A 15,218-nucleotide genomic window follows, 5' to 3' on the forward strand; every position below is an offset into this window, starting at 1 on the left:
GAGAGGAAGTTTAGCAGTAAATAAAAAAGTAAATGAAAAACAACCAAGAATACTTACTGTGTAGTACTCTACAGGTGCTGTTTTGCAGGAAACTTGAGTGCTTTTCAAAAATCCATTTGTACTAATAGTCTTCTTCCCTTGTCACTGAGAAGAAAATGGAGGTTTCTCATCTGATAATCACCATCTGATGCTTTGGAAGCATCTTCATTTGAATCATTATGCACACCCACCACAAGTAAAATCTTTCAGCTCAACTCTGCATGGTCACTGTGCCAGCTGCTGGTTTGTTCGTGCCCACATGTTTTTGCAGGGTTAGTTAAGCTACAGAGAGTTGAATACCTGCCTCTCAGAGTCCTTTTGCGAACCGCAGTGTTTGACTGTATGGTTTTCCAAGCTGACCAGTATTCCCTTTGAAGCTTGAACAAAGCATAAACAATGGGCTTTGATGGCATCATCAGCGGCCGTGGAGCAAGGCTTCACCATATGGTGCATGCCCTCGCTGTGACTCACACAGTTTGCCACTGGCTTTCATTGAAACAATGGGCCATAGACCAGGGGGCGAGGTGTCAAATCCTTTAATCCATGACTTGAGAAAATGGCTAAAATAGTGTTTGCTACATGAATTGTTACACAATTCTTCACATCAGAGTCAACAAGAGAAAAACACAACCTGACATCCACAGGCACCACAGTAGCATAGAGTAAAATCCACGTTTTTATCTTAACACTACATGCAGATTTCTGTGTATACTAACATATCTTAAATGGTTAGTTTATCAAAAGTATGAAACCATTATCTTTATCAAAGTTCAGCAAGTTTATATTATATGACATCAATTTTGCAATTCAGAAGAACTTTGTTAGAGATGGAACAAAGCTGTGAGATACGATGCAAGAGGATGACAAGGCAATACAAAAAAACCTATAAATATGATTTAGACTAAATCAGCAGCACTGTTGTAGTGCAGTGCAAGCTATGAAAATCAGTCCTTGGACACACAAGAAACCAATGCACCCTGAGAACTGGAGCAATACTGAAAAGATGTCTAAACAGTATTTAGATTTCCTTTAAAAGTGAGGGAGGAGGCCCCGGGGCAGACCCAGGACACACTGGAGAGATTATATCTCTCGGCTGGCCTGGGAACGCCTTGGTGTTCCCCCGGACAAGCTGGAGGAGGTGGCTGGAGAGAGGGAGGTCTGGGCTTTTCTGCCTGGACTGCTGCCCCTGCGACCCGGTCCTGGATAAGCAGAAGAAAATGGATGGATGGATGGTGAAAGATGGAAATATATTTTTCTGTAATTATGGCAAAAAAGAAAAATACATCTCAGAGTTTACTACAGAATCATTTATTTATACTGGCTATCGTCAGGCTTGACTTAGCACCACATGAACCTCTACCTGCTGAAGGGTTCTGGTCAGAGTAACCCGCAACTTTGCAGAATAATAAAAATTTAAACAAAAAAAATGTCACAATGAGACGGGTGGTCCATGAGGTAAAATGTATGGAAGTGGGATCACTCCATCCATTTGTCTGTAAGACCTCTGCGAACTCTTCAGGCAGCCAGTAGTAGCTGTAGCTTGTAGCTTTTCCTAGCATGTAGGAACAATAATTCTTGATTTCAAATAAAGGGCACACTGGATGTTGCATTAATTCACTTCACCATCTTGTGGTTAAAACTGGTACTACAGAAAAGTACAACCGGGCCCTATTTCAGCTTAAGTTGATATATCTTTAACACGGCATATTTTGGACATAAGGTCATACCAGATATTTTTTCATATACTGTTGATAGCCTTAGTTAATTTTGAAAGTTTTTAAGCAATCTTTCAATGCTGCGATTTACAAGTCCATTTAAAAGACACTATTAATTTATTAATTACCCTCTCATGACAAATCAGAATGCTTTCTGTGACAAGGCTCTACAGCATCGGTTTACATGAAAGCAGGCAAACAGAATTTCTTAATTACTGACATTGCTGCGTTTATCAAAGCCTTTGTCACTTAAGATTTTAAACATTAATATTGTCTAGAAGAAATGTGAATTCTTAAGCAGTATGTGAATTCGTTCACATGACCTCTGTGTGATTATGTACCACAAGGTGGCTATTTTCAATCTGTTGTGCTCACTTTCTGCAGCAGGATAATTAGGCTAAAGGAAGTGACTCTAATCTATAACAGCGTGTATGTTATCAGCGTAATGTTTGCACTCACTCAATACTCCAAAGCTGCACCATTATGCAAAATGTCAACCCCCACCCCATACACACACACACACACGCACGCACGCACGCACACACACACACACACACACACACACACACACACACACACACACACACACACACAGGAGTGGAGGGAGAATGAGTCAGACAGGTAGGCTGATATATAGCTGTTCTTCTTAAAGACACTGTAATAAAATAAGTCACCTTATCGCAACCCTGTTTAGTTTCACTCTTTCCTATCTTGCTTTAGTTATTCAGTGCAGACCATCCTTATCCAGCCTCCTTGATGACTTAGTGTGAGATTTCTGGCCGTATTTTAGCGAAGAGTCGTGAAGCTGATTGGCTCTGATACACTGTATACAGATGGCATCATTTGTCTTCTCTGACTTCTATCTCTCGTTACGCTTCCCGATATTTTCCCCTTCCATACATCATCTATTAACCAGCAGCTTATTAAAACAACTGCTGTGTTGATATTTAAGGCAAACCAGCGTGTTCACTGCTGTGATCAATGGAGTCCTGATTGTCAGTTCACATTCGCAGTGCTTCTGCTTTTTATTGACACTAGCTGGGCAGACTGCTTGCTAGTCCTGACAGGTTGTGGAGCAGAAGCAATCAATGGTGTCACTAATCAGCCTGTGTCATAATCAAAGCACAGGAACAGATTATATTATCATATAATAAAATTATGTACAGTGACAGCTGAGACAACACCAAGACATTGTCAGTGCTGGTTATAGGACAACGCAGGGTTGTTTTTTGTCATGTTAATAGCTGCGTGCAGTTCTTGTAATGCGGTGGCAGAAACCCAAGCTTTTTTCTCCTATTGTGCATTTATTATAAGAGAGTGTGGATGATTTAACAGGATTGTATTGTTGCAGTGACCGGGGAAGAAAGTCCTCTGCATTCAGCTCTTTCGCTGCGTGCTGGTTCGGCTGTGTGAGGGACAGGAGCATTGTTCTTAAGTGAATTGGTGTAATGTCATGCTGATCACTGATGCCACTTTGTATTTTGATTTGACACGGAGGACTTCAGTGTCTCATTAAGCCACCTGTAAATCATGCACTCAGTCCAAATTTTGGTTTTCAGGCTTTGAAGACAATGTCTTTATTCAAATCCTTATTATGGTCCTCAGACACACAGGCAGCAACGTGCAGGTTCCCACACAGAATAGTATGTTTTTGTTTTCTTATATCAGTATTTACAGCAGAAGTAGTGCTGGTAGCTGGTAGCACCTATACAGTCGCCCTAAAGCAAACAGTGGCAAACACATTTGTTCAGTTTACTGTTTACTGAAAAGCATGTTCATGCACACTGACATACCCATGCTAAAAACCTTGGGCTCCTGCATGTGTTTTCACAGAGTTTTGGCCAGAATTAGCAACTGTGAAATTTCAGTTCCTCAGCATTCATTATTTTGACACATAAAAATATAGAGAGTGTTCTGGGTTTAAACTTGCACAGAAGCAAGAGCCTTCTGTAGAGACGTTTTACTCCCGAAACTGTGATTTCATGTTTAAGTTTCCTATCTTTGTGCTCAACCAGAGAACCGACTTATATGGATGTGCGTGGACTGTAGTAATGCAACTAGAAATATCTCCACTATGTTTAGATGCTACATCACACTGACTCAGTCCCTCCACCTGACAATGAGTGGAGCTCCAGCTGGGCCTGCAGGCACGGGGAAGACTGAGACTACCAAAGACTTGGGACGGGCCCTGGGAATCATGGTGTACGTGTTTAACTGCTCCGAGCAGATGGACTACAAGGTGAGCAAGCGTGCATGAGCACAAGCTTCTGTGTTTGAGCCCACGCACAGAGCCAATGTGCGTTCGCAGCATGTGTGTTTCTTTTCATCTTTGCCTTTGTCAGCGATATGGTATGCATTTGTCATTAAAGTTGTCAACCTACCTTTATGCCCTTCTCTTTTCATCTTTGTTCTTTTCATCTTCTGTTTGCTTTCCCCTTGAAAGAATAGCTGATTAAGTAAACCCCCATTGTTATTGCTTTACCAAACCTTGTCAAAAACCCTTCTCTGTATTCAGCCTCCGCCTGCCTTTATTATGCTTTTATATTTCACTCATATTTTCTGCATATTGAGGGGTCAACGGAGACATAAACGCAATCTTACAATCCAGCTTGCTCCTGCTTCCACTAGACAGGGGAATCATTATATTATAGAGGTGTCCGGCACACCTATAAACTCCAAAGCTCTTGTGTACAGATAGATGTGCTAATACACATGTGCGCTTCAACATTTCGCAGAGCCCTGCATTGTTAGTCATATTGAGTTACGCACATACACAACTTAAATCAATCCTCCGGTCAGCTCCAGTCCACGTCAAGGAGGCTTCGCTCTTTCTGCTTGTAATTGGAGTCAACGGCCTGCTTCATCTTGGTCTCAGGGGGGCTGTTCACCTGCTCTCGAGCCAGTGTTAAGGGTAGCTGTAATGTGTGCAGGCAATATTTTAGCCGCCTTTTTGTTGCCATCAGCCCCTGTTTTTACTAGTGTGACGCTTTGTTTGTGTTATTATTCACAAACTTGCATGTCTCTGTAGTAGCTATGACAAAACTGTTTTTTCATATATCTTCTGTGTAATTGCTGATACATATGCGTCTCCCTTTCCACGTCTTACCAGTCAGACTGGATCTGAATCTGACTGGCTTCCTGCCCCAATGTGTCTGAATATTTGTCTCTTCGTGTCCACAGTCCTGTGGGAACATCTACAAAGGCCTGGCTCAGACAGGAGCTTGGGGCTGCTTTGACGAGTTTAACAGGATATCTGTGGAGGTGCTTTCTGTGGTGGCTGTACAGGTACGATTCCCTCCCCCTCCCCCTCAGGTATTTGCAGGTGGAGTTGATTGAGAGCACCGTGTGTGCATTTTATTTGTGGTCCAACTCAATCAAGCTCTAGTGAAAAGCCCTTGAAAACACTGCTGTTCGAGGAAACGGCCTCTTCATAACCAATTCCAAGTATAATCTTTTCAGCTATAACACTAATGTACCAAGGCTGCCACCTTTGCACCCCAGAGCTTCTTTATAATTGGAGCCTTCTGTGATCTGATTTGAGAGTTGAAGAGGGAAAACTGCCTCCCCAGCTTAACTTTGCAAGCAACATTAGTAGCAATCTTTGCAACTCAGATGGACTGACATGAAACACTCAGAGAACAGATAGCAAAATATTCTTTATTTGCCAACAAAATGTAGAAAAATCATCTTACAGTTTTTCCTGATACAACTGACCCCCTACAAGTCAGTCAGAACCTTCAACCTGGCCTTTTGTCATCCATAAATTAAAAACAGAACAAAACAAAAAACACCATAATATTTTTTAACCTTCTAATGATTTTTTTTACATAATTTTCAGTTTTCCTATAATTCAGTTATAAATCACATGATACCCACCCAAATGCAGGCTCTCAGGGAGGCAGAAGTTTCAAAAAACTAACCTTTATTTCAGCAAAAGCAAAGTCCAAGCAGTGATGAGCAGTGGAAGTTAATGGAAACTAAAATACAAAACAACTGGCTGAAAGAACCCGAGGTGAGATAACAGACACCGTGACGAGGACTAAAGTGAACACACGGGACTACCTCTACACAAGATGGGTAATGAGACTCAGCTGATAGTGATCAAAGACAAGTCAGGAGGGTAAATAATACTAAATGCAAGACACTAGAGATAAATAACTCCCAAAATCAACAGGAAGCGAGGCGTGGGAAGCACATGAATGAACTTAATATGAGGGAACTGACAGAAGAGGATAGAAAAAGAAACACTGAGGTTAGAGCTAAACTTGGATACAAACTGGAACTAAGAACTCAAGAGTCAAGGAAATACATACAAGCATACCAGAAGCAAATATAAACACTAAGTATGCTGACAAATATGTTGTGATTGGTTGGTAAACAACGACCCATTACAGCACAATTCAAAGTGTTCACTAATAGGAACTGGTAGGTCGTTGGACTGCTTTCCATCTTTTACAAAACAGAGGATAAAGATGTTAATCTTTATGTTAACATAAAGATTAACATCTTTATGTTTACTGTATGTTTACTTGTCTGATTAATTGGTTTGAAAAACAAACAGTACTTCATAAATGTATGTGGGGAACCTGACAGCTGTGCACGTATTGTACCCATAATTTTGGGCAGTATATTACAAACTCAGTGATCCACCAGGCCTAAAAATGGTGGAACTGCTATTTACACATATGCAGCCTGAAAAACTATAAGGCAGTTAAAAAATGGACTATAAAAAACTAGGGAAATTTAAATTAGTAGTACTGTTTTACCTGTTTTGCTGATGCCCATCCACTTATGTCCACTAATAAAGGTAAGCTATCATTCATATATCAAAAAGGTCTACTTTGATTTGGTATTTTCCCAGAATTGGAAAACATATAAAGTCCTTGCTGCTTCTCGCTTTGTATTTCCAGAGCTGCACATACAAAGCTCCTCTGTTCTCTCTGTGCCACTGCACAATCACTAATTAGTGTAAAGGAAGTGGGTTGCGCTACATGACTCGAGTGCATGAATCGAGTGCACCATTAAATTGTATTGAATCACCCCACCCCCACAGTTGCAGCATCCACTGGGTATAACAACATTTTCTTGAAAGAAGCCCTTGGGTAAAGTGGTCACATAGTGGCCAAACCTGGTTTTCAGTTGGTCTTACTGATCTCAAGTGGCCTAAAATTGATTGGTGAATTAACGTTTGTGCTTCACAGTAGGGTTAATTATTTCCCCAGAAGAAGCTGGGATAGTGCTCTTTTTTTACTACATGGAGCTCTGTGAATGACCTGAACTGATCATTCTTTATAGTTATGCTCCTTTTCTCTCTTCACTTCATGCAAAATGACACATGTGGAGAAAAAAAAAGACTCTACACCGAGCATCGTATACTCTGTGTGACCTACAGTAGCTAACCCTCTGAGAACAGCACTCTTTTGAGAAATCAGCCATACTCTGCGTGTTTCAGCTGATTCTAGCTTTTCAGCTATCTTCCATTCTGTTATCCACGATCAAAGAGATCCTCTCTCTGTGGTTTCACAAGTCCCTGTGCTGTACTCCAATCCTGCCTACCGTTGGTCCTGACTCTATCTTCATGCATGTACACTACTGTCAAAGCAAAATGTACACAGTTGATAAGGATGCTGATTGCGATCATGATGATAATGGAGATAGAGCTCCTCAAAGGATCATTATTCACCCCTAGACTTAGCAGTCACTCCTCTGCCCTTCTCCCTGTAGCAGAAATGAAAGTCAAGCAGTCTTCCTTCATAAGCCATAGAAGTCTACAGTACTTAGAGAATTTTAAAGTGCCAGAAGAATGAATTGGTGTTGCGTGGTGTAATGAATAATAAATCACGGTGGCTCCTACGTGGAGAAGTAGACCCAGAGAATGAGCGTCAAACTCCTGCTGTGAGAGCTGGCAGCCCACTCCAGCGCTCAGCCTTCCTGAGAGGAGCCAACACAGAGCCATCTCCCACCATACCACATGCACCTAATCCATCTTCTTACAGATGGATTAGGTGCGCGTGGCATTGCACAGTGACAAACGTGGCTGAGGCCTGGGCCTGGACCAGTTCTACATTAAATAAAGCTGAAACCAACCAAAGGCCTGCAGTTGTTATAACATGGAGATGGCTTGGTGGGGTTCTGCCTCGGTTACATCAAACACTGAATGTGTTTTATTTTGTTTTATTGAAGCCACTAGCTCCAGAGAGGAAAAAAGAATGGAGCTGGACCTCTCTGGATCATACCTCTTTTCTTGAGCTTCTTTTAAATGTGATTTTTGTGTTTTACTTCCCTTCCTATCCTTGTAGGATAGCAGTGGTGAGCTGCTGCCATTTCATATAAAACACAAGCTCCTCTGATGTTGTCCTAAAAACTTTTATTTCTTCTTTTTTTTTTGTCTGATGCAGCTTCCCTGTTTGTTTTTGCATTCCCCCCTCCTGCCTCTCCCCGTTGCGTTAGTATGACTGAGTGATCTGTAGCCGAGTACTCATCCATGAAGAGATGTTCCTCCTCTTTCCAGCTGTCGACTCGCTGTTCTACCGCTCGCATGTTAAATTCATAAAGCTTCTTACAGGCTGGGATTCAGAGTTTTAGGCCGAGACACACACATGCATGCACGTATACACACTCACAGAAAGTTCATTTCTGATATCTCATTCCCTCATAATGTAGACAAGCAGGGCTTTGGTAGTTCATCCATCCAGTGAACCCTGGCTGATAACATGCTCATACTATTGATGAAATTGCGTCCCTTTGCAAAAAAAGTTGCATGCTGCATAACAATTTGACAGGCTGTTGCAAATCGACTCTGCTGTGTGCTTGGTGATATTAATAATATGTTAATGAGAGTTGCACTTGATATCAACTGTGTTTCAGATAGTTTCGGCTTGGCGTGGTTTGGTAGGGAGCCGGTGGCAATCATAGCTATTACCCGCATGTAGATGCCACATTGGTTGGAATTTTTATTACAAAGGTGTGTCAGTGAGGCCGCCATATTGGATGAGCGAGCCTGTATATTTCTCAAGGCAGACTAGAGATGGACCGATCCGATATTACGTATCGGTATCGGTCTGATACTGACGTGAATTACTGGATCGGATATCGGAGAGAAATAAAGCTCAAAGACATACTTTTCTTTCTTATTCTCATTTAAAATGTCTAGCTTTTTATAAATAATTATCTGAATCTTACACCCAAAGTTTTAATCTTATGTAAAATATATAGAAGTCCATTACTGTATATAGTAACTGTTAAGTCTAATATACCCTAGTAAGCTATAGTTCTTTTTCCTTTGTGAAGATACCATCTGTGCAGTCTGCAATTCTGTAGAAGAAAGATGTTGAATCTATTTAATTATTCTTGAAAAATAATTTATTTCTGTGCATTTTTTTTTCACGCTGCATCAAATTAAAGTTGACTATGTCAATTAAGCATCATGAGGTGGAGGGTGGGGGGTAGTTCCCTATTTTTTTTTTCTGGGAGTTTGCAACCCTATTAGTTAGGTTGCTTAATTTTTCTGCTAAGTACTCTTTAAAATACCAGAATAGGGAGGATGGAGTAGGTTTAAGTTTATTAGATTGATCAGTTTTGCTGAACTATGAAATATTTTGGGTGCAGTATATTTTTTACATACAGGTATAACAGAATAGCTTTAGTGTTGTTGTTTATTTAAACTTGAGTATGAACTTATACAAAATGCAGCAAGATATTAAAAAAACAGTTTTATTGATTAAAAAACACTATATCGGATTCATATTGGTATCGGCCGATATCCAAATTTATGATATCGGTATCGGACATAAAAAAGTGGTATCGTGCCATCTCTAAGGCAGACATGCTGAATTTTCATCCAGCTTACCAGCTGTTAGGTTTGTTACAAATGCTATAACTGTATCCATTCATCAAAAGTTGATTTTCAGTGTTCCAAAATAGAATGTTAAAATGACTGTAAAGACATGTCCACACCGCAAGAGATTTATAGCGACACGGTAACCAGAAACCAAAGAGAGTGAATATTTGGTGAGTTCCAGATGTGTGACTGAAGAAACTACCAATGAAAGTGAGAAATACTGTTGAATGAAAAATCATGGCACCATGGACCCAAGTCCTGCAGGGATAGCACTGTTGGGAGAGTAGTTGGCCAAAGACTTTTTGACAACTATTGGATGGATTTCTATAAAATTCTGTACAAACAGTTTTGGTGCCTAGAGGATGGATTATGGAAAGTTTGGTCACCCTCGAAATTTCATTAGTGCCTTGAACATGTAGGAACCTGACGGTATTGAATTGGAATAACTGTGCAAAGATTGCATATTAGCACTTCTGATTCAACACATTAGTTGATGTATGTAATGACTTGATTATATATCCGTGTTATGCTTTGGCATGTATGTAGTTGGTGCATTGTCATGTAAATCCTCCGTGGACAAGTCCAATGTCTGTTGGCCACAATAGACAGACACAGACACTCTGTCAGTTTACCAAATGTCATGGCTCTGACCCAAGCGGGCACTAGCAGACACTGATGCAAAAAGTATACAGTAACCAATGCTGTACTAAGTAAAAGTGAGTATTAGCAGTTTAACATTCTCATTGTATTTTTTCATTATTATTCATTAATTAGCTTAAAAATAATTTTAACATGCCGTTTTTTAAACTGTGACCAAAAAAGCCGAGCAACACCATGTAATTTGTCACAATGTATCACATGATTTTGACTTAAATGATGATTAAAAACACATTTTTGTATTTGTTTTTTTTAAATTGTGGTAGACAGAGTGTGCCCTTTTTACTGCTTGGGAACATACACTATATACCCCTTTAATCCTCAAAAATGGGGCTAAAAAATGTTTGTGTGTTGGCATCCAGTTGCGACAGTTAATTCCATTTTGTATTATCTTTGAAATTAGGTCAAAAGCATCCAAGATGCCATCCGCGATAAGAAGCAGAGATTTAACTTCATGGGAGAGGAAGTGAATCTTTGTCCCTCTGTTGGAATCTTCATCACAATGAATCCAGGCTACGCTGGCAGGACCGAGCTTCCTGAGAATCTCAAAGCTCTGTTCAGGTAGGCCAAAAGATCTTCATAATGTGTACGCTTATTTGGATCATTCAGCTTGATCCTTTCATTTATTTCAGCTGGGTTAAATGGTAAAATGGTAAATGGCCTGTATTTATATAGCGCTTTACTAGTCCCTAAGGACCCCAAAGCGCTTTACATATCCAGTCATCCACCCATTCACGCACACATTCACACACTGGTGATGGCAAGCTACATTGTAGCCACAGCCACCCTGGGGCGCACTGACAGAGGCGAGGCTGCCGGACACTGGCGCCACCTGGGTTAATCCATCTGTTAATATTTAATCCTGGGTTTACTCATGCATCAAGAGTACAAGTCATACCAAAATTCTGGAAAGAGTCCAGACCCCGAGCCACTAAAGTGGTTCAGACTCCCTAAGTCTATTTACTCAAATTACCAAAATTGATACGTAGGGACTGTTTCTTCAGCATAATGTAGGCCTAATGAAAAGTGCCAACTGTGTTTTCTGTGGATTATCAGGAGAACATGTTTGTATGGACAAATGCAACTTTTGTACATTCAGGTGATGATTCTGTGTCATTAAACGGGTTTAATTTAAAATATCACATAACTGATCCTTCTTTTAGGCTGACTAAATATTAAATAACTGTTTAAATAACATAAAGGTAAAAAACAACAAAAAAGTTGAACATTGTAATATCTCAGGTTAATGTTGGAGTGGACATTCACTGATAAGCTGTGTTTGCATACGTGTTACTGGAGAAGAGCTGTGCCGCTTTTCTTAAATAATTGTAATGGATTCAGACCTGTATGTTGACATTGTTCTATTTTTTGCAGTGTATGAACAATATCCCTATAGTGCAGTGAAAAAATGTTTGTCCCGTTCCAAGTAAACACAGAGTACAGTTTTTGAATGATGATTTCATTTGTTAAGAGAAAAGGGTATACAACCTGTGTGCCTCCCTTAAACTAACTGGCTTTGCCACCCTTAGCAGCAAAAACTGCAATTAGGCATTTGCGATAACTGGCAACGAGTCTGTCTTTCAGATCACTGTGAAGACAATACTTAACAGAATAGTTTTAATTCAGGGTTTCGAGTGTGTGAACGGGACTCAAACCTTCCATAAAGTTCAGCTTTTCAATCAATCAATCAATCAATCAAGGCTTTTTTCTCATTAGTCCGCAGGGCTGTATGACTGTAGCCCAGGTAGTAGACCAGGACACCTATTTATCGGAAGGTTGGCGGTTTGATCCCTGTCTGCTCAAGTTTGCATGCTAAATATCCTTGGGGAAGATACTAACACCGAGTTGCTGTCCGATGCATCCATCGTAGTATGAATGTGTGTGAATGGTAGATAGAAGCACTTACGTAGAGCACAGAAAAAAGTGCTCGTATGGATGGGTGAATGAAGCGAGTTGTGCAAGGTGAGTGCTCAAATAGAGTAGAAAAGAGCTACATAAGAACCATCCATGATGTACTGTAGTGCAGGTGACAAAGGATTTCTCCATATGGCAGCCATATGGAAATTAACTGCAGTGTTTTTTTTTCTCTTTTTTTCCATATGGGTATGAACAAACAACTTAAAGTCACTGCCTTCTTTACATTTGTACACAGACCTTGTGCCATGGTGGTGCCGGACTTTGAGCTCATCTGTGAAATCATGCTGGTGGCTGAAGGCTTCCTTAATGCCCGGGTCCTTGCTAGGAAGTTTATCACCCTCTATACGCTGTGCAAAGAGCTGCTGTCTAAACAGGTATTGCTTGCTTCATTCGATGTAACGCAGCCGATGTGGTTAGTAAAACCCAGATCCATTGCCATTTATAAACTGAGCAGCTGACACAAAGTTCTTTTTATAATTGCGGCTTCTGATAAAGGAATGACTCAGAGGCTCCATACAAGAGCTAACCTTGTGACCAACCGTTCGGGTGAAGTATCACATGCATATAAATAAGAAGCTGCAGGGGGATTGGATGTTATTTCATCAACATTTTTTTTTAATCTATTTTACCCTGCTCCTGTTTTACATGTTATGCCATCATTTACGTTTTTAAAAAAAAGCAATAAAACCACTCACAGTGCTGACTAATAGCTACACAGGTGCTCCTTAGCTTAGGTAAGTGATTTTATGAGCCCTCAATTCTGGATGAATTTCCCATGACCACAGGTCTGTTTAAGTGTCATAGCACACTAATTTCTTTTTATGGCTGTTTTATGAATCTCTAGTTCTTCAGAAATGTTTTAAAATTACCTTTTTAGGTTTTCTTTGCCTGGGTTTTCCAACATTAGCAACTTAGGCAATGAAATGAAAAGATAATGAACAGACTGCTTCTCTAAGCTAAATTCATATAAGGGCTGAAACTGCAAATCAATGAAAAGTGCAGATTCAGAAAACAACTTTCTAAAGCTTAACAAGTGCCTCATAATTATGGCTTTAATATTACAGAAGTTCTGCTCCATGGGCTTGTGACTGGCCATGAAAGTGGTTTTAAATGATTGTATTTTCATTTACTGCTTTCTCAATTTCCTCTTGACTCCTTTGTTCCTCTGTCCTTTGTGTTCACTCTTAGATATTCTTCATGTTTCTGTTAGTTTCTTTTTTTTCCTTTCCACTTCTTGGGGACTGTGGCTCAGGAGGTAAAGCAGGTCATTTAGTTGGGCAGGTTGGTGATTGAATCCCTGACTGCTCCAGTCTGCATGTCAAAGTATCCTTGGACAAGCTCCTGCTGCGCTCATTGGAGTGTGAATATTTTCATATTGCATTCACTTGACACGTATTCCTTCATTCATTTGTTTACCAGAGTGATGGTGGAAGGACGTGTCACTCATATCTCATTTTTGCGTCAGCGCTTTTTGCCAGATCCATCCATGCTGTACACGGCAGCATCATTAATTTCCAAGGCATCCAGATACCAGCAGTTGTTTTTGTTTTCATATCGTCCTACTGTATTATCATCAGAATCTATGATAGACGCATTTAAAATATAGGCAATATCACAGCACAGTTACTATCTTTTACTTGTATTCTACTTTATTTTATCACATTTATTCAGAGTAACTTGGGACACAGGGCTTTGTACAAAACATTTGATCACCTTCAATTTACTGTTGAATCACGAATAGCTGTTAGATTGCTGGGTACCAACAGCCCAGCTGATATGATAAGACTAAACACTTCAAGTGCTGATCAACAAAATATGAAGCAGCAGCAGATCTGATAGCTCCATGACAAAAAATCTATGGCTTTATCTTTTCCTTCATTGTGAAAACAAGGGGGGTTAACAGTTAATCACAGCACATATTGATGTGATGTGAACCTGGTGGTTTCTTTCTATATTTAAGTGTGTTTTTCTGTGTGTTTGTGTGTGTGTGTGTGTGTGTGCGTTTATTAATATCTTTGTGGGGACCAAAAATTGGAAATTTACTATACTCGTGGGGACCAACAGCCCTTATGGGGACCAAAATCCCGGTCCCCACAAGTTTGAAGGCATTTTTGAGGCTCAAAATGTGGTTTTAGTGTCAAGGTTACAGTTAGGTTATGGTTAGCTTTAAGCTAAGGGTTAGAGTTAGGCATTCATTTTTGATGGTTAGGCTTAGGATAAGCGGCTAGGGAAAGCATTATGTCAATTAGATGTCCTCACAAAGATATGAAAACGAGTGTGTGTGTATGTGTGTGTGTTGCCTTACTCTCCCATGTTATTTGGAGAGCCTCTGGATGGAAGTCAAAAACTGTGTGATATTATACTTCTGCCATTATGCAAATGCCTTTAGATACAGTCATCCAACACAGGTGGCAGCTTTAGATATGTTCTAAATTGAACCTGAGGTAGTATAGGTTTTTACACAAAGTCAGAAATGATCAAGTAAATAGAGTTGCATATTTAGTCTTGTTATTTCTCTAAGATTGAATTGCTTAATTATCCTCCATAAAAACATTTTTTAAAAGGTGATGAGCTTGTCGATGAAAAAGGTTCTAATAAGAGCGGTGTGTATATTTCTGTAGGACCACTATGACTGGGGTCTCCGAGCCATCAAGTCAGTCCTGGTGGTGGCCGGCTCTCTGAAGCGAGGAGACCCCGGCAGAGCTGAGGACCAGGTGCTAATGCGAGCTCTCAGAGACTTCAACATTCCGAAGATCGTGACCGATGACATGCCTGTTTTCATGGGACTAATAGGAGACTTGTTCCCTGCCTTGGACGTCCCCAGGAAGAGAGACCTGGACTTTGAGAAGGGCGTGAGGGAGTCCATCCTGGACTTGAAGCTGCAAGCCGAGGACAATTTTGTACTAAAGGTGTGGTTACTCCCTGACAGTCTCCAGGGTTATCTGCTGCAGTTTATCCAATTGTATTTTCATTACAGCTGAATAAATGAAGGACCCGTATGAGTGTAAGTCAGTTGCAAAGCTCAGGATGAAAGCAAACATAATCACAAG

At 40.4% G+C, this 15,218-nt stretch overlaps 2 protein-coding genes across 2 annotated transcripts in view; one reads left to right on the plus strand and one right to left on the minus strand.

Moving 5' to 3' along the window:
- Nucleotides 1-15,218, minus strand: part of myocd (myocardin) — a 550,512-nt gene that overhangs the window by 209,993 nt on the left and 325,301 nt on the right. The window lies entirely within an intron of this gene.
- The window catches only part of dnah9 (dynein, axonemal, heavy chain 9), a 186,561-nt gene that overhangs the window by 42,983 nt on the left and 128,360 nt on the right, over nt 1-15,218 (plus strand). The window contains exons 34-38 of the mRNA XM_082543074.1: nt 3,837-3,993; nt 4,935-5,039; nt 10,655-10,812; nt 12,404-12,542; nt 14,790-15,077. Of these exons, the coding sequence (XP_082399200.1) occupies nt 3,837-3,993; nt 4,935-5,039; nt 10,655-10,812; nt 12,404-12,542; nt 14,790-15,077 (847 nt within the window). The remainder of the gene's footprint in view (nt 1-3,836; nt 3,994-4,934; nt 5,040-10,654; nt 10,813-12,403; nt 12,543-14,789; nt 15,078-15,218) is intronic.

This window comes from Aulonocara stuartgranti (assembly GCF_965226115.1).
Source record: "Aulonocara stuartgranti genome assembly, chromosome: 8".
Lineage (NCBI taxonomy): Eukaryota > Metazoa > Chordata > Actinopteri > Cichliformes > Cichlidae > Aulonocara > Aulonocara stuartgranti.